Source organism: Gopherus evgoodei, chromosome 6, assembly GCF_007399415.2.
Source record: "Gopherus evgoodei ecotype Sinaloan lineage chromosome 6, rGopEvg1_v1.p, whole genome shotgun sequence".
Taxonomy (NCBI): Eukaryota; Metazoa; Chordata; order Testudines; family Testudinidae; genus Gopherus; species Gopherus evgoodei.
In genome coordinates this window covers 28,257,418-28,276,782 of record NC_044327.1, presented here as the reverse complement: position 1 = coordinate 28,276,782, position 19,365 = coordinate 28,257,418, and the positions used below count along the sequence as shown (strand labels likewise).

The following is a 19,365-nucleotide window of genomic DNA, read 5'->3' as shown; positions in this document are numbered from 1 at the left end:
AGCTGTTTGCCTGTAGCTTATTGCTCTGTACTGTAGGAAAATGATGATAACATGTGGAAAGTTGTCAGAAGGCTGACTACTACCACAACTCAAAAAAGAAGGAAAAGGATACAGTCATGATAAATTATTATAGGATTAGGGACAGATCCTTAGCTTCTATAGCACGATTTACTTCCACAGAACTACTCCTATTTACATCAGATGACATTTCAGCAGCAACGCTTCTTGATGACGCTGCTTCTCGGCGGCATTTTGGCGGCTGGTCATCCGGTGCCTGCCACACTCTTCTGTGAAAATGAATGTGCTATTGCAACAGAAAGGTTGGGGACCACTGTTCTAGACCGTTTGGTTTTGGTCTGCTGGTTTGTTTATTCTGGTGTTGATGTTGTGCACTGCCTTTTAGGATGTTGCTTAGGTGCCCTATAGCTATTTTAATTGAAATAAACGATTTTTGTTGGTTATTTTGAGATTCTTACAATGCAGAGTTAGGAGATGGAATAGGAAAAATACTTTCTCTCACTAAGAAAAAGCACGGATTCAGTTCAGTTCCTAATAACATCATGCCTTCAGCACTCATTTGCATATAAGTGTACTAAAGCAACCAGGATGCGCCCCCTCTCCACCCAGCAGTCTCTCTCTTTACTGAATGTTTGCTTTCTGATGGTACAGAGCAAGCTCGGTGTTTGAAGATAAGGGAGCAACAGAAAAGACAAATAGAAATTCTGCCTTGTGGTTTGTTGAACTTCTCAAGTTTTAAATTATTTGATTTAATTTTTTCACCATGTAAAAATATTCTAAACATATTAATCACCCAGCAATGGCAATCCGCTCTTTTCCTTTCTGTCTTTCACTCTGTGCATCCTCTCCTCCCCCCATCTTAAGAGCTCAAGGCACTGCTAATGAGAAAAATCCCTTCCTTGGCTGGACTGCATTCCTCAGATTTTTCTCCCTTGGAAATATTGCCATTTTACATAGGATTCAGGAATGGAAAAATAACCCCTGCAATGCAGACATATACTAGCTTGCCCACAGTGGTCAGGTGATCAGTGCTGTAAAGTCTATACAGCAAAGGAATTAAACACAGGCACCTGGAAATTAATTTTTTTTTGCCTGTGAAAAGTCATGTGATGAGCAAGTGAAATCCCTGCAAAGCATTACACCAAAAAAAGCGCTCACGGTTACTGTTTTGTTGTCTTTCCACTACAGTAGTAACTGTTGGTCCTGGAGTCTGTTATGTGATCCAAAATATTCCACATGTTCGTAAAACCAAATTTACTGTGACCTAAAAACTCTCCATGTGACTCAGTGAGGTATTAGTGGCAGGGGCAGTCAGCATGGCTCATTTGGAACAGTGCTGCTGGGGTTTGGGGTTGTGGGGACGGGACTCCAGGGATTCAGAACTAACACTAAAAATTAAGGCTGCTATGTAGGTAATGCTGCTAGCCTCCATTGAACGGCATGTTCATTTTTAAAGAGCTGTGGTGGGTGGTGGTGGGATTTGGGGCCAGTCCTAAGGCCTTTTTTTTTTTTTGAGTGCTCTGTAACCCCCTGCAGAAAAAAATGAAGAGAAAACATTACAAAGAGAGCTTTGCAGAGTTAGCCTCTCACTTCAACTTTTTCAGGATGCTTGGACCCTTTATGATTATTATGCATGCTTACAACCATCTTGATTATTTTAGGAGACACAAATACCAGATTAAATACTGTATTGAGGTCTGTGTGGTCTTGGAGTGACACCTGCTGAGCCTGACACACACAAACACTTAAGTTTTAAACAAACTAATTTTGAGAGACCTAAAAATGCTGAGTTGTTTCTTTAAATGCTGATGTACCAAAGATATGACTGGAATAGGATTTTTTTTTTATTAAAAACATTTTGAACAACCAAATGAAAGTAGTATTTGATTGCATTGAGAATCTAACTATGCAACTGTAACATAAGTTTTATCACACTGTGTGGTGTCAGTGAATTTTCTTTTTGTCTAATGCCAAATTATGTCAATATTGCAGATGTTACATAGAGTAAAGCAAAGCCAATCAAGGCAAATTAGCATAAGCCAAATTATAGAACAAAGTAATATTCCTTCTTACAGTACTTACATAATCACAGGGCTATAAAGCTACTTTATGATGGAGTTATAATGGTTTTATTACTGCCAAGCAGTGCAATTTATATGTTGTGAAAAATATTTCTTAAAACCACAAAAGCCTCATTTTTGTAGGACTTCCATTTGTGGTTAAATGTCACCCGGGAATGACCTCTGTCTGTGTGATTAGGAGTAGTGTGCACCAGTGGTTCTCAACCGTGTCTATACTGTGACCCTTACCAAAAAAATAAAAACAAAAAACAAACAAAAAATCAGGATCCCCTTCCTATTTAGCCACAGAGAAAGGGAGTATGGTCTTGACCTTCCTTGTTTGCGGTTCCCCTTGGTGTTAACATCCTGCAGGGGAAGAACTCATATCATATACCAAGCGACACTACTATATAGCAAAATGGCTTTGCATAGTATCAATACTTTTAAAAAACCCATTGTTTAAGTGTGTGTGTGTGTGGAGAGAGAGAGAGATTATGTTTTGAATATATGTGAAAAACTTTACTTTTTCAGCCTTCCCCCCCCCAAGTTATGATCAGGAGTCAGAAGCCACTTTGTCTGACATAGTCTTCTCACATTAAGCTAATCCTCATTGAACATTCAACTAATTTCTTTAATTAGATTTAAAGATAAAGATCATTAAAGTGGAGTGCCACCATCAATTACAGTAGAAGAGCTAGTATTCAATAATGCATCATAGCTGTGCTGTAGTCAGTGTTTTGCTGAAAGATTTTTTAAGAAAAGAAGTCTTCCTGTGAGTGTAGATTTAAGAGCATCTATGATTTTAGTCTTTTCATATAGTGTATGCAAGGGGCATGTCAGTATTCCTACTGCTTTTCTCACCTTGTGCTTTCATTTTTGGACACAGTAAAGGATTTTTTTTTCTTACTGAGCTCCTTGCCCTTCCAGCAAAGTAAGTGATTTATTCCGTAACAAGGAGGAGAAACAATACCATGATCCTGTAGAAGAGCTGCTGTTCTTAAAAAGGTCAGACCCAAGGAGTCACTGTGGTTCACTCCAGCTGGGATGCTGGTACATCTGACAGATATGGAAAGTTCTAGATGCAGCACAGGCATTGCTGTCGCGCTCTTTGTGAGATTGAGAGCTCTTTTCAGAGGCAGCTGTTCCTAAAGAGCATGGTGAGAGGACAGGGATGAGGCCAGTGGGACTATGACTGCGGGGATTTGCTGGTCAGGGATGATGATAAAAGGGCATAGTAGTTGCATGGCTGCAGCTAGCTGTGCTGGTGCTCTGCATGTTAGGAAGGTAGTATACTATCCTTCCTCACCTATAGGATGATCTTCTATGTAAGACATCTCTATTTAGCTTTGTTCAGGTGGTTCAAAATCTGTCTCTTCATCAGCATTATTTTCAGACTTTCTGTGCTTTTCTGACTTCGTTTTGGAGGGTGATTTTACACATCTCATCAAAGGGGGTGGCTTGAGAACCACACAGACTGGTCAGACTTCCGTGGATATCAGGGAAAGGGAAAAATGGGGGCACTAAGACAGCATTTCCCTTACTCCATATGAACAGGGTAAAATCTCCCCTGGGAGGGAGGGTCCCTGCCAGCCATGTGCTGTGTAAGAGACACCTTGGCATTCTGATATTAAGTGAAGAATAATGGCCCCCAAATACAAGTCTGAGGATAAAATATTTCATATGCTTCTATTTGATTGTTTTCATAAGTAAAACAATTATAACACACATTTCTATAAACAGCTCCGCATGGTGCCTGCTGGCGTTTGCAGGTTTGGGTCCATGTGTTGTGACCTCAGGTTGCACATCTAAAACTTTTTGGGCATGATTTTCATTTACACTCAGGCCACTTCACACCTGCTCTCGGAGTGTAAAGGGGCTGTAATATGGGAGTGAATTAATACACCTGCTTTAAGGGTGCTTTATGGGATTATGAGTGTGTAAAATGGCCTTTTTGTAAATGAGAATCAGGCCCTTTAACATGTACTATGTAAGAAACATGACTGTTGTTGATATTTGAAGATGGAGTGAACAGAGAGGGATATAGAGCAAATAAAATGTTTACTAGCCTTCAGACTGTCAAGTTATATCACTTGATCCCTATTGTGCAGCTAACACAATCCGAGCAGGTCATCCCTTCATGTCATTATACTGTATTTGGCAGTGAGCAAGGATTGGGTTTTGAATTCAGATTCCAAGGGCCAGATTTTTAAATACTGGCCTCCAGTTGTGTGGATGTAAATTGCACAGGCAAATAATTTTGGATATAGTTTTCTGCATATAATTATGGGCCCTTTTAGAATGTTAAATTTCTGACGTGAGGGTGCAGTCAGGTATACAAATGTCTGAATTAGGGATTGTAACAGGGCATAGCAGGACCCCCTTAGTCCTGCTTCTGCTCTGCTCCAAAAACCACTCGGAGACCTTCTGGCTCAGCCCGTGTTTTGAGGAGTAGAAAAGAATCAGATGATTCATCATTAACGGAGATAATGGAATATGCACAGAGTTGACATTTTGTGACAGAAAGAAGAGTCATAGAATCATAGGCAATTTTCAGCCCTTATGTCTGTCAGGTATTCTTGTCCATCTTCCTGTCAATGCAGGATTGTGTCCTACAGTATATTTTTTAAGTGTTCTGTCCAGCCCTGTCCACTTCTAAATAACTCAAGCAAAGAGACTGTATCATTAACCTGAGGATAACTACTTCACAGTCTGAGTGTGTGTTCAGTCTACATTTTCCTTGAAATGAGAATGAATAGAATGAAATACTCTTCTGCTGTATTTGAATATGTTGGAGGATGTTTACCAGAGTGGCATTTGCAGGTAATGTGAAAGTTTAAAGCTGAGGAAGGAGATAAGTGACGGAACAAAATAATGATTATAGAATGGCAGAAATAATAGTAAGATGATTTGATTAATTTCATTACCCAGTGTAAGTACAGTAGTTAGGGCAGCGATATTGGAGTTAATAGAATAAGATTAAGTTAAGAAAATGATTTTAAAAATACCCCCAGGAATTTTGAGATTTTCTATTGATATTTCAAACTTTGATGACAACTTTAAAGATAAAGAAGGAAAACTTCAATCTGTTGTTTTATCTCATTTTTTCTTTGGCATTATAGGACATGATGCAAGCATTTTGGTACAGTGTTTGCTGTTGTAAACGGCAAATAAGTCCATAATTACTAGTCACAGTGCAGGAGGGAGAGCAGGTATTCCAGAGCTTCTGTGCGTGGACAGGCAAGAGTGGGGAACAGAGTCTTGACACCCTGCCTTCAAAGTGCCAGTCAGCACAGCTCTACTTGTGCATTTAAAAAAAAAAAAAAGGTAATCTGCTACTGTCCAAGGGCAAGCAGGGAAAGGATTGTGATCCTCTGAGTTAGTTTATTCTCCGGTGTGCTCTAGGGGCAGCATGATGCACAAGCCCTTTTTCTCAGGGCAGATAGTAGAAATATAAACTAGGGCTGAAAGATTTTCAAAGTAGTCTAGGGGATTTAGACACATCATCTGTTAGTTTTAAATTTAAATCCTTGAGCTGACGGAGAGGTTAATAGAGAGTGACAGTCTTACCATATGGTCACACAAAAGACCAGACCAGAACTCTCAGTGAGACTTCTAATTCTGTCATCATCGCTGAGGTTTCTCTCCCTAAGATAAATCCTGATTTTTTTAAACAGGGTTAAGTTGAGTTTAAAAGACTCTTTATGGTGATGACATCTCTGTTCAAATTTGTCCTGAATTACCACAATGCTAGAACAGTTCTGTCTATTTACACTAGAAGGAACAAATACATTTTATATAGCATACAGATGATGCTTGCAAATTTTTTCCATGACTTTTTACTCATGATTTTATGGTTCACAACTTTATATCAATTAACATACTGTGTGTATGAGGAAAAAGTGTGTCATTTTAAAAAAAATCTAAGATAACTTTTGTGTTCTTTTTGTCATGGCAAGAAGATCTGTTAATCATGATGCTGTTTATCCATAATGATTGTTTTGCCACACTGTAAGACTAAAATTCTATAATGTTGTGAATCATCTTCAGGTAAATGTCGCACCATCCATACTTTCGGCTGGCGAATTCCCACAGCTTCCCCATCATGGTGCTAGTGTGGGTTCCTTGCCACATAACGAATCCTATTTATTGGCTCAGCAGAATGGCAGCCCTGCTAATGTGCTAGAAGCATCTGTGAGATCCGTTACTCCTCAGATTAATGGGAAATCCTCCAGCTCCAGTGATGAGTTGGAGCAGCTAATCAGAACTATGTCACAGGTAAAACAACATGCCTGCAAATAGTTAAATTTTCCATTGATGTGTTTTATGACTTTTATGGTAACCACAAATAGTGGATCATTGCAATTGTTGAATGAATTCAAAATATTTTTATTTTTATCCTTCTGTTTAAAGAGAAATGAATTACAGTCTTTAAAAGCAAACAACCCCCTCCCCATTTAAACTATTTTGCTGGGTGAAACAAAATATTTCTAGCCTTTTTATTTGAGAAGCACTTGAAGTTTTAGAATAAACATGGAAATATTCTCAACAAAATAGCATTGGTACTGTGCTATTTATTATTTACCACATGGTTAACTACACTTCTCTTAATGGAGCAATATTCTTCACAGCAGATCTGCATTCCGGTATTCCTCTCTCACCATATGTGAAGAACTGCCATTCCATATATGAAAGAGTGTGGATTATCAGAGTCTGTATCAGTTTTGTGGCTCTCACAGTGGAATTCTGCTGTTAATGGGCTTTTAAAGGATTAATAAAGTATATAATAGATTCAGGAATTAGATGTGAAAAAGACCTATTAAGCCATCTAGTCCACCTCTCTGCCATTATAGTGGGCCAAAATCTGCCTTGACTTACTACTCCTTTGACTTTAGTCAGGTTGTACAAAGGGACAGTTAAAATTTGGCCAGGAAGTTCTTTCAGTGCATTTCCAGTTTACTTTTAAGAGACTCAGCAGAGAGGTTTTCCATCACTTCCCTTGAGAGATTTTTTCCCAGTCTAATAGACAATACCGTCAGGAAGTTTCTCCTGAAAGCTTAAATGTTCTCTTTCTGAATTTCATTCCGTTATACCTAGTTATACTCCGTAATTACTCTTCCTCCTTCAAATATGTATTGATATTTAAGGTTTCCCTTTAGTCACCACTCAGCCAAGCTATATGTATCTAGCTCTTTTCAGCCTTTTTCCTCCAGGCTATAACAACTTTCTTGCTCTTCTCTGAAATCCTTCTATCAGCTTCTGTATAGCTCAGAGATACCAGAATTTAAGGTGACCAGACATCCTGATAAAATCAAGACTGTCCCAATATTTGGGTGTTTTTCCCGTGTCCCGACTGATCTTTGATCGGGGACACAGTTTGTCCCGATATTTTCCTCGCCAGCAGCACTGTTGTGTATTTTTTTTTTTTTTTGCTCCACCAGCAGACACCTCTCCCCCCCAAAATGTGTCCCGATATTTTCTTCATCTCATCTGGTTACCCTACCAGAACTGGATGCAGCATTCCGTAGTTTTCCTGTATGTTCTAATAAGTTATTCATTTATTGACTTGAGCAAAGTCTACTCTGGTTGTAAGAGTTTATTAAAATGGTTCATTAATGCTGCTTTTCAATATATTTAATGTTTGTACCTTTTTGTTTATTTTGCTTGAACAGGGTCGCCTCATCGAGACCTTAGAGCTGGTTAAACCTCCAAGTGGTGGGCTGGGCTTTAGTGTTGTGGGATTGAAGAGTGAAAACAGAGGGGAACTGGGAATATTTGTGCAGGAGATCCAAGAAGGAAGCGTGGCTTATAGGTGAGATCATTGGTACTGAATAATGACATTATAATTTAACTTAGTCTTTGGCGTCCTTGTTTGTGCTTGTCATTATTCACAGTACCAGCACTCATTCTCTCTTACTCTTAGGCCCAAGACATTTGAACTGTGCTTTTCAATTGAGAATTAAGATTTGCATTAATAAAATTTCAGTCATAAATGTAATCCTAGTATCATATTACTGCTTTGGTAATTAGATCCCTGTATAATCATTGATGTAGTATTTTTAAAATTTATTCTACCAGATGAAAGAGTTGATTCTGATCTCAGTACCCTGGTACAACTCCTGTTTGTGTTACTGGGGAATATTGTATACCTTTTGAAGATAGAATAGTCCCCTCAGTTCTTAAAAAATAGTTTCAAAGATGTATGTTTGAGCCAATTGTTTTTGACCAAGATTCTGACACCCTTACTTTAAGTGGTAATGTACTGTAGGAGTATCTCCACTGGAGTTACCAGTGCTGTTTGCAGAGTAAGATTCTGTAGAGCAACAGTAAGGGGATCAGAATGCCATTACAAACAGTGCTTAACCTAATATGCTTACACTTTAAAAAAAAAAAAAAAAAAAAGAAGGAATTAACCAAATATAGCCAGAAAATGTTACCTGGAACTCACCAATAATTATTGTTTGTGAAAATATCCTTTACACCTTAATCTTGATCCCACAAGCCAGGCTTGAACAAAGAACTGTTGGGCTTAGGAGCTACATAGGAAAGCCCCTACTCCTAGAGACTATTAGCAGGTGTAGGAGAATTGATCCACTCTGCTTTCCCCCTCCAGCCCCAGATGGTTTGTTACCCAGTGGATTTGCACTGTGCATGAACCCACTGGCTGTGCCCCTGCCTAAGTTTACCTCTCTGTGGCCATGGGAAGTGCCTGTGGATATCCTCTGGTATATGCAGCAGTTCCCTGCATGGAATCTCCCTGCTCACCTCTCTGGGCAACAGATTAGTATTTAAACTACTTTTGGTCTCAATGCAGCCATTCAGATGAGTGCAGTATATGGACCCTAGAGTTAAACTCAGCAACATATGGTTTGCTGTTCATTGCAGCAATCTTTTCTAGACTGTTTAAGGCCCACCTTCAAATTACTTTTCCATGCAAGTGGTCTGAGTTGCGCTAATCAAATGGATAAGCTGAAACATGTTTTTATTGAATCAACTCCTTAATGATTTGTGAAGTGAAAACAAGTACTATGTCAGTTTTAGGATCAATTTAGTGGGGTACAGAACTGTTCAATTGTAAATTAGAGAGTCCCTGAAGCAATAAATCATACAGAGGATTTCAGTTCCCAGTAAAATATTCCGGACTGGGGCTAGAGGACATTTCTTCCTGGTCACTTCTAAGTACTTTGGCCCCTTTTCCAGGCCAAGCAACCAAAGAAGTATGTGATATGGATAAACCAATTTTCGACTTGATGTGTGTTTCACAGAACATTGTCATGTATATATTTTGAAAAAGAGCCTTTGCTTGTTTGAATCTTTCTGAAGCAGTAAAGGTTAAGAGTAACTCATCTGTAGATTTCATACACATTTTTTTGAAGTAGGTCTGGGAAAGGGCTCACTGTGTGACTGTAGATCAGTACTTCCTTTGCCACAAAATGATTTATTTTATAATTTATTTAGGTGTTTCATTTAAAAGGGATCTGTTTTATCATATGTTCTCTCCCTCTTGCTGAAAAGAAAATTGGTTTTTCCTAGGATCTTGATGAAAGTATGTTCCAGTACATGGTTCGATGAATATTCAGAACTTGCACATTGAACAAAGTAGTAGAGCACTTGGTCTGTTAAGCAAGCTCAAAGTCAAGAATAAACATAAGTTCCCAGGCTATGGATGGGAGCAGCTCAGATCTAATATGCTTAGTCTCGGATGGGGGTGCAGGGAGAAGGGAGCTAGCTAGGGGGTAGGAGAGAGTGGCAGTGGGATTAACTTCAAAGGGAGCTGATCTCCTGAGTGCCATAATAGCACCTTGTAGCAAAACTGCAGGGAAAGATTAAGTAGTGGGGAAAATAGAAAACAGGATAAAAATACTGGAAAATTGTCAAAATACTATGTCTGTAGCAACATTTTTTTTTCTTGTGTGGTTTTTTGTTTTGTTTATACAATTGTGACAGAGATGGAAGGCTGAAAGAAGCAGATCAAATCCTTGCTATTAATGGACAAGCCCTAGATCAGACAATTACACATCAACAGGCTATCAGCATCCTGCAGAAGGCAAAAGATAATGTCCAACTAGTTGTGGCCAGGGGTTCCTTGCCTCAGCTGATCAGTCCTGTAGTTTCTCGATCTCCATCTGCTGCTAGCACAGTCTCTGCCCATTCCAACCCGGTGAGTACCTCCCAAATGTAAGGAGGTATGTAAGGAGGTGTCTATGTTTGCAATTTCAGGTGCATATAGGCTTACAATATCCTGTACTACGTAACCCATTTATTATTTTTTTCCCCCGCTCCTGACTTCTTCCTCCCAAAATAGGCCAGTTGGGCTGTACCTTTCCTCCTGTAAATACTGGAAACATTTCAGGATTGTCCAGGGGGCTCTGGGGCTTGGTCATGGCTTTTCTTCCCATGTGCCAAATTCTCTGTCTTCAAAGAGGCAAATAGAGCACTTCTGCTTTATCCATTGCAATCCCAGCTTTTAAAGCTTTTTGGGAAGCAGCAGAAAATGGAATCTCCTCCTGTGATCTTCTCTCCTTTTAGGGAACAGAAACTTGTGGGGCTTGCAATCTGATCTGTACTAGCAACCAAGCTTATTCTCCCTGTTTATGCTCTCATTCTTATAGGCAGAGAAGGCCAAATGGAGCATGCAGAAGGCCAAGGTGTGGGAAGGGAGGCACAGTCCAAATGTCTCAGATTGGGGGAGACATTTATCATGATTACAGGGCTATAGCTGCACCTCTGTCTCCTTTTCTGGTCTCTCTGAGTGCACCCTCTCAGGTGTCAGGTCTGTACCAGGGAGGAAATACACAGTTCTCCAACTCTTAGACTGGACTACAGTACCTTGTGTAACAACAGCTCTTACCCTGCAGTTCCAACTGACTATGAACTCTTCTTTTCGGCAGTCTGTGCCCAGTGGTGTATGTTGTGACCAGAGAGCCTTCTTAAAACCAACTATTGTTTGTTTTTACAAGGAAAAAAGCATCAAAAGAGTCTTTAAAAAAATCTGCATGGATGTCTGTCTTACCCAAGGCTTACTGTCCCTCAGTTGTACCCCCAGAAAGTTTAGCTTTTTCAGATGTGCCAAGCAGTTTCCTGTCTCTCAATCTGGTTTCCCCAAATTCACCTCTCTTGAAAGTGTGTTCATTTTGAAACTTGCCACAGGTCTGCTGATCTCCTCTGTGCGTGGACCTTTTCCTGTTCTGGTGCTGTCTCTTAATCTTAAAGCTTTTGCGGAGAAGTGGCTTATCTTGAGCCTACTTGGTTTTTCTTTACAGTGAACACCCCAATAAGCAGGTCAACGTACAGCATAGGGCAGTGGTTTTCAAACCTATTCTGCAACCCAGTTCTGGGTTGCAACCCACGAAAGGACTGAGTCATGGTGGCTCTGGTCAGCACCACTGACTGGGCCATTAGAAGTCCTGTCAGTGATGCTTCCTGGCTAAGGCAGGCTAGTCCCTACCTGTTCTGTCACCGCGCTGTGCCTAGAAGCGGCCAGCAGAAGGTCCGGCTCCTAGGCGGAGGGAGCAAGGGGTTAGGAAGCCTGTCTTTGCACCCCAGCTGCGCTGCTGACCGGGAGGTCCCTGAGGTAAGCCTATGCCCCAGCCCTGAGCCCCTTCCTGCACCCCAAACCCCTCATCTCTGGCCCCACCCGAAAGCCTGAACCCCCAGCCCAGAGCCCTGACCCTTCCAGCACCCCAATTCCCTGCCACAGGCATGAGCCCCCCCTCCTGCACCCCAAACCCCTCATCCCCACCCACACTCCCAGCCCAGAGCCCTGACTCCCTCCTGCACCCCAGTCCCCTGCCTCAACCCTCCCACACCCTGAACCCCTCATTCCTGGCCCCACCCTGCAGCTGTCACCCCTACACCCCAAACCTCTGCCCCCGCCCTGAGCCCCTCCCACACCTCAAAGCCATCATTCCCAGCTCTGTTGGGTTGCGGGCATCAATAATTTTCTTCAACTGGTCACCAGAAAAGAAGTTTGAAAACCACTGGCATAGAATATCCATAAACCATTACAGAACAGCTCCCACTTCCATCACAACATCAAGCCCAGAAAGAAAACCATTGGCAACAAATATTCCATTCTCATCATATCAACCTCAGACTACCTGTTGTAGCCTGGGAACCTCCGCTTACCACTTAAGGGACAGTTCTGCATGTGCACAAAGCTGTTGACTTGATGTGGAATGTGAAATGAATGATAGCTGATTATTTGGATCTACACTGAAGAGGCTTTCGTCCTTTTCACTGGGCTGAAAATGCCTGATGCTGTGTGATGTAATCATAATGATTTACACCACTTAAACGAATAGTACTGTTCATGTCCTAATTTCTTTGAATAGGCACAGATTTTCTAACCCATGCTACTTTCATGGTGTAAAGGGAATAGAAAGCTTGTTGAATTTTCCTTGTTGAGGTAATCTCTGGCATGGAGGACTCCTCAGGCAGAATAAAATTGGCATAGCCAGTCATGCAGCCTCCCGGTGTAGCAACCCATTGGGATTGGGGTTTGGCTAGAGTGAGCTCTGCTTCAGCTATTTCTATTGGGTGAATGATCCCCTATGTAATCATAGCCAGTGTGTGTCATTTACAGCAGCTGCCAGGCTAGTCTCATCTATGCTGGGGATGGAATAGAACTGGAGTAGAACTCTTGCAGTTTCCCCCCTCAGTTGTAGCGGAGAATTGGGTCCATAGCCCCTTTTCAGTGCATGTATGTGACTACTGATGAGAGTGACTCATCTACATTATAGGAGACTGAGTCTCAGTCCAGTGAAACGCTAAATGCTTCCCCTAAGATATTAAGCACATTTTATCCCTTTTGACTGGGTTGGGAATTGAAGGCACTTACCACCTCCCAGTATCCCCAAGAATTTGATCTGTAAACAGATTCATGGAGAGGCTACATAGTGGAGAAATTCTACTTGCTAAATGCCCACCTTCCTTTCCAGTGGGCTAATAGTAACTGATACAGAGCAGCCTTTAGTTTTTCTTTCTTCCCTCTTTTCAAAAATATGTCATAGAAATACTGTGTAATTGCCTTGTGACAAGATTTAATAGCTGTGTTCTTACTTCGGTCATTTGCAAGCTTATTTACAAGTTTACTCCTTTTAGGTCCACTGGCAGCATGTGGAGACCATTGAGTTGGTGAATGATGGATCAGGTTTGGGATTTGGGATAGTGGGAGGAAAGTCAACAGGAGTGATAGTTAAAACCATCCTCCCAGGAGGAGTAGCTGATCAGGTAAACTCCCCCCTAACAATTTCTTCTTTACTGTTTAGTGTGGGGTAAATTTATCATGTAAATCTGCCATAATAATGTTAAGTGACAGTTTTCTTCCTTGTAGGCTGGAAGAAAAAGATGATGCTAGTAATGTATATGAGCAATTTTGTCCTTATTAATGATCATGTATAGAATGTGGAATCTGCACATACAAACCCAAAAGTGGAATCTGGTGTTCAGTCACTCTCCTAAATCTATTACTTTGCACCACTCCTATTGTGTGCTGATAAGTATATCATTTCTAACTCTGAAATAAATAGCACAATAGTCTTTCACCTGTGCATCTAATCCAACCCGAGTTGGAAATGACCAATGGTTATTACCATCATAGTGACCTGTGTGAGATGAGTTTGGTGATCTCGCTCCATTTCCCAGGGTGGAGGTGTCTATAACACAAAACTACCACCAAGGGCACCCTTTTCAGCAGTTGTGGCAAAGAGCTCAAGGATTGAATGGGCTCAGAGACAGATTGTCCCTCTGACCTGTAGTCTCAGTAGGTCAGGACTGAGGCACTAAGGGAATGTCTACACTGCGATCGGAGGCGTGATTGCAGCATACGTAGACCTACCCAAGTTAGCTTTAATCTACTTAGTGCAATTACCAATAGCAGTGAAACCACAGCAATGTGGACTTCAGCATCGGCTAGCCTATGGTGCTGTGGCTTCACTGCTACTGGTTCTTATGCCAGCTAGATTAAAGCTATCTTGGGTAGGTATACACTTGCTGCAATCACATTTGCAGTTGTAGTATAGACATACTAAACACTGCTCGGTCTGTGGGTAGCTTGTGCTGCTGATGTCCGTGCTGCACGTGTTCTGTGGACCAACAGATGAATTCACTCCTCCAGTCTGTCAGTTTTAATACCTTTCATGGGTACTGAATTCACTTGAAATATTTTTACAGTTTAAAATAAAAGAAACAAGACATAAATGAATGTTTTAAAAACTATAAATAACTGTGATATCACAGTAACTGAGAAATATAATTTATTTTAAAAATATGGTTAATCCTGAGGGCCAGCTCTTAAATGAGAGGCCCAAGATCTGTACACACACAAATGCATGTTTGTGTGTGCACAAATGAAAGCTCAGAAAATTACTGAAATTACAGGTGCAAATCAGGCATTAGTGGGTGTACTAGGGGATTTTGAAACAAAATTCCCATCTTAGTATAAAATTGCTAAATGTGCAAGCCATTTACATAATTATACACAGTTTTGTACGCAGAACTCGGTCTCCACTTCTAAAAATATATTCCTGTACACATACCGCTGCACTTATATCACACATGGGCATAATCTTTTTCCTCTGCCCCACCAGGAATGTGTGGCATGACATTTAAAAACTACTTGCAGAGCACACATTTTAAATTGACCAATATGATCGTTTGTGTGAGGGAAGGGGGAAATGGCTGCTAGTGTTTTTTATGATAATTGTGACTGGTTGGCTGGTTACTTCCTCATCCAGCATGGAAGGTTATGCAGTGGAGACCACATCCTGAAGATTGGCGATACGGACCTGGCTGGAATGAGCAGCGAACAAGTGGCACAAGTGCTGAGACAGTGTGGAAATCGAGTGAAGCTGGTCATTGCAAGAGGTCCCATAGAGGAACCACCTCCACCAGCCGTCCCTCCATCAACCCCCGTACCAACTTCCATACCAGAGAAACAGGTACGTATAAAGAAATATCAGTAAAATGTGGCAACTGTCACTCTGTTACCGGTTGGATAATATTACATTTATATCAGGGGTTAGTGTTTTAATGACCAATAGCCATGTTTTCATCCTTTAGCTATGGAAAGCGGGATCTTACAAGCCCAGGGTGTAAGGAGCCTCATTGAAGTGAGTGGGAGTTGTGTGGATGGAGTTATTTCAGGATCCAGGCTTGAAGACGTGTGTGGTGGAAATAATTTTTAAGCATCCAGGTTGACTAGCCCATTAACTTGGACAGGCCTGTTAGTGGTGCTTTGGGACAGCTGACCAATCAATGTGTTGCAGCACCTCCCTGAACTTTGCAACCCTTTCTCTAGAGTGGGCCAGCTGGATCTGCAGTACTTTCCTCTGTCTGCCTCTCCGTCTCCTCCTCCCCAGGCACATCTCTTCATCCCCATATTGTCATCACCATCTGTCAGACAACTCCTCAATGTGCCAGCCAGCACACAGCTGCAGTTCCTTTCCTTGGTAACCTGACGCAGCTTCATGAGCTAGCCCAATGCCAGACAGTCACCCAGCTGCTACCTTTATTCCTCCTCTGATGTTCTGACACTCCCTCTTTCCTCCATTGTTCTATTTCTCTCTCTCGCCTGACTCCCCAAAATATACCCCGTCAACCAGTGTCTCCCCTCCATGATTTCTTCCTTTAAAATTCAGAAAAAAATGCTGAGGGAGAAAATGTTAACATAGGGAAAAAATGGAAAATACAAGAAGGTGAAAGCATTAGTAATCTAAGTGCAATTCATATGTCAAGTTCATTTATTCAAATGTTTCCTATCATGGGAATTACCACGTTTTCACGAAGCACACTATAGTAGGTATGTCACAATGAACTGTAACTTTAAAATAGGAAGCTGAAAATCTTTGTGTGTGTTTTTAACATAGCCTAGTTCAATGCAATGAGTAGCTACCCAACTTAAGTGTGGCAGTATCAGTCCCATAATGAGCACACAGAAATAGCCACATGTAAATAAGTGAATGAAACAAGAGAGAAGATTGTTTAAACTTTTAAGACTAAAATAGATCTTATTTATACCCCATAATAAATTTCTCATTTCAGCTTTTCTTACTATTTCTAGGAATATGTCTACTAATGTCAATGAATTTAAAACACTTCTTTAAGTTATATAGGCCATTTTGAGAAAATTCCCTTTACCTGTCTTAAAAAAAAAAATGAAAACAATCTCCCCTCGATTACTGATTTTATACCCATAGCTATTTCATGTTACAGAAAGAGGATAGAATAGGCAGATAACTTCTCCTGTTATATTATAGGCAGGCTTCTACATGCCCACTTGGTGGTCTTGAAATAGTTTGAGAGGAGATTACTATTTTCACAATGCCCAAAGATTGCGGGGGTAGGTGCGGGAGGAAGAGAAGTTAGCTCTTCTGACCCTTGTTTGCAAATCAGAATTGTCCCCCTTTTTAAAAAGGAAATGTCTCAATTCAGAGCATTTCAACAGAAGTTTCTTTGCGGTAAACATCAAATAGAGGAGGCATAACCACCCTGCATATATTATTTTACTGTAAAACAGTTCTTTTAGAAAAGCAGCTGATTCTCATGACATCATGTATCAGAAAATCGAGATTTATGTTGTTCTGGCTGTTACATGATGTGAAATGCTGGTATTGGAGATAGCAATCTTGAGGATGATATTATCCAGTGCTTCCATTACTACTACGGAAATAATGCCAAAATCTCACTTCTATTTTTTTAGCTCCCTCTTCCCCCCCGTGTTCTTTTTTTTTTCTTCTCCACCTTGTCCCTGGCAGGAGGTGTGTTGTCTTTGGGCAGCTGCCCTACGTCTGCACAATATCTCCCTTGCTGAATATAGAAACTCAGTTAATGATGCCGAAAGCTGCCGTAACTTATGTGTGGACATTTACCACCAATGTTTTGGAGACTGTCGCTGATGCAGTTCCCCCTCAGGCATCCGAGGCTCACTCTTAAATGCAGAATGGGAGGATGGGCCTTAACCGGGTAAGGCTTCAGCAGATGGGCTTCTACAGGACATCAAAAACACAGGGATGATGCCATGAAACTGGCATCCCTCTTCATGATTCTCAGGAGAGATTAGTACTTCTGGAAACTAATCAGCTAATGGAAATGGAAGGAATTATTGGGCTCTAATCATGGATTGTTATAATTTATGTGCTGTCCAAATAACCCTGTAATATGAAGGAGGTAGGTTTAGAGCTGCAGAATTAGATGCGTTGCTTGTGCTTGACTGTATTTTTAGATGGAGTTAATCAGATAAAGAAATGAGTCAGATCTTCACCTGCTGTATATCAGCATAGCTGTATTGGCTACAGTGGAGTTATGCTGGTTTACCCAAGCTGGTAATCTGGCCGCTGAACATTTATTTTAAACACTAGAAAAAAGTCAGTTCTGTGATGCCTCAAAGTGAAGTTTTCCAAGTTGTTGTTTTTTTAGTAAGACATGATTGACGTGGCCATTTAATGTGCATTCTCTTCTTGTAATCAAAGCACTTCCGTTAGCAATAAATAGATGAATTAATTACCAACAGCCTTTTCTGTCACAGAAGTTCAGAGGACTATAGTGTGTGTTAGTGGTGATTGTCATCATTTAAATAGCTGGAAGTATAATTGCCACCTTCTAAAATAGAAATTTCAAGTCTTTCTAAAAACAGGAAACATAATTGTTTCACTGGAAATAGATTCCATTATGTTTTAAACTTGGCATGTATAAGAAAAAAATAACTAAAATTACTGGCCATTTATTTGAAGAATTACGAGTTTGAAAAAACCTTTTTGTTTGTGGTTATTTTAAATTTAGCACAAGCCTTTGTGATCTGCTTAAAGTTGAGATTAAAGGAATGTCAGAACTGTTTGCATCCTGTGTTTAAGCATGTATTGTGATATTATTGTTCAAGACATATATTGCTCAGCTTATTAGAGCTTCTACTGTCATTTATTTGTGTGTGTGTGTGTTGAGAAGTGTCAGGATTCCAGTAACATTCTGGTGAGGAATGTTGTCTGTGTACAATATGGCTGTCTGTCTGAATATCAGGGTTGGAGCAGAAGAAAAGTTGCTACTTTGTCTTTGACATTTGTCTCTAATGTTTAACTTCATGTAATGCAGCTTCTTTTTTTAAAAAAGGTTTCCTTTTTCATTACACTCTCTTGTTAGGCAGAGACTTCTTTTGATATTGATGAAGATGGAGAGAAATTTGATGTAGAACTCACTAAAAACCTCCAAGGATTAGGAATAACTATTGCTGGTTACATTGGAGACAAAACCTCAGGTAACGTTAAAATAAATTCCTGAAGTTTTTGCTTTTATATCACTGCAGCATACAATAGCCTATATGCATTTCTAATTTGGTTTAGACATTTTGGTACATAAAGGGTAAAAAGATTCATTAAAAAACATGTTAAGGATTATTTTAGGAGTTGTAACTTCAGATAGAATAGGCTAGGATCAATCAGTCTTTCATCATGAAATTCTGTTTTAAGATTTTGTAGCAGTCTTGAAAATCACTCTTGGTTGAACCTTGATACGCATGTTTGAAAAATATTTCTTAAAATTGATACAGCCATTTTAAGGTATATGACTATTTTTTAAAAATATTTGTATTTTAAAGGGAATTTTGGAGACAGTAAATTGCAGGACTTTTATTTGCAGTATTGCAGGCAGTTCTAGCTGATGTTATTTTTAAATCAGTGAACCAATTTCTGCTTTTGTTTACATCAGTACAATATAGATGTCCACTATCTCCACTAATTTCAGTTAGGTTATTTGGTGCAACTCAAAGCAGAATCTGACCCACTGAGTTTTTTAGAAACAAATTTAATGTGCACATTTAGTAATTTATTTTACTAATATTTTCAACTACATTTTTGAGATAACTGATTGTAAAAATCTGTCATGCATCTATATGAGGCAAATTGATGCAGTACTCTTATTAAAACAGATTAATAAATTGCCCCATAATGATTTTCAAATAGCTGCTGCTGTGTTTTCTGTCCTGGTATATATTGAGAAAAACATAAAGAAATCGCATTTCGATAATATGAAATATTTGTTAGTACAGTAATCACTATCCTCATCCCTTTTGAAGGTTCTGAGTAGTAATGCAGACATCTTGACTAAATCTTATGGTCCACTGACCTATCAGATCAAAAAAAGCCTCAATTGCCATAGCAAGGAAGGAGCACAATTTCTGTATTCCCCTTCTCCTAGCTCCACCTACTATCACCTTTAAAAATACAAATGAAATTTAAAGTGTAGAACATGTTGTGGGTTTGATATCTGACTCACAAAAGCGAGGATGTATGTCTGAAAT

General features: G+C 40.1%; 1 protein-coding gene across 21 annotated transcripts in view; it reads left to right on the top strand.

The window, feature by feature from the left end:
* The window catches only part of MPDZ (multiple PDZ domain crumbs cell polarity complex component), a 136,785-nt gene that overhangs the window by 13,208 nt on the left and 104,212 nt on the right, over positions 1-19,365 (top strand). For 19 of the 21 annotated variants that reach the window (XM_030566726.1, XM_030566728.1, XM_030566734.1 and 16 more), the window contains exons 4-9: positions 6,126-6,353; positions 7,748-7,887; positions 10,023-10,236; positions 13,179-13,307; positions 14,813-15,016; positions 18,210-18,324. In XM_030566726.1, coding sequence (XP_030422586.1) covers positions 6,126-6,353; positions 7,748-7,887; positions 10,023-10,236; positions 13,179-13,307; positions 14,813-15,016; positions 18,210-18,324 — 1,030 coding nt within the window. The remainder of the gene's footprint in view (positions 1-6,125; positions 6,354-7,747; positions 7,888-10,022; positions 10,237-13,178; positions 13,308-14,812; positions 15,017-18,209; positions 18,325-19,365) is intronic. The other 2 variants (XM_030566736.1, XM_030566744.1) reach the window with 2 other exon arrangements.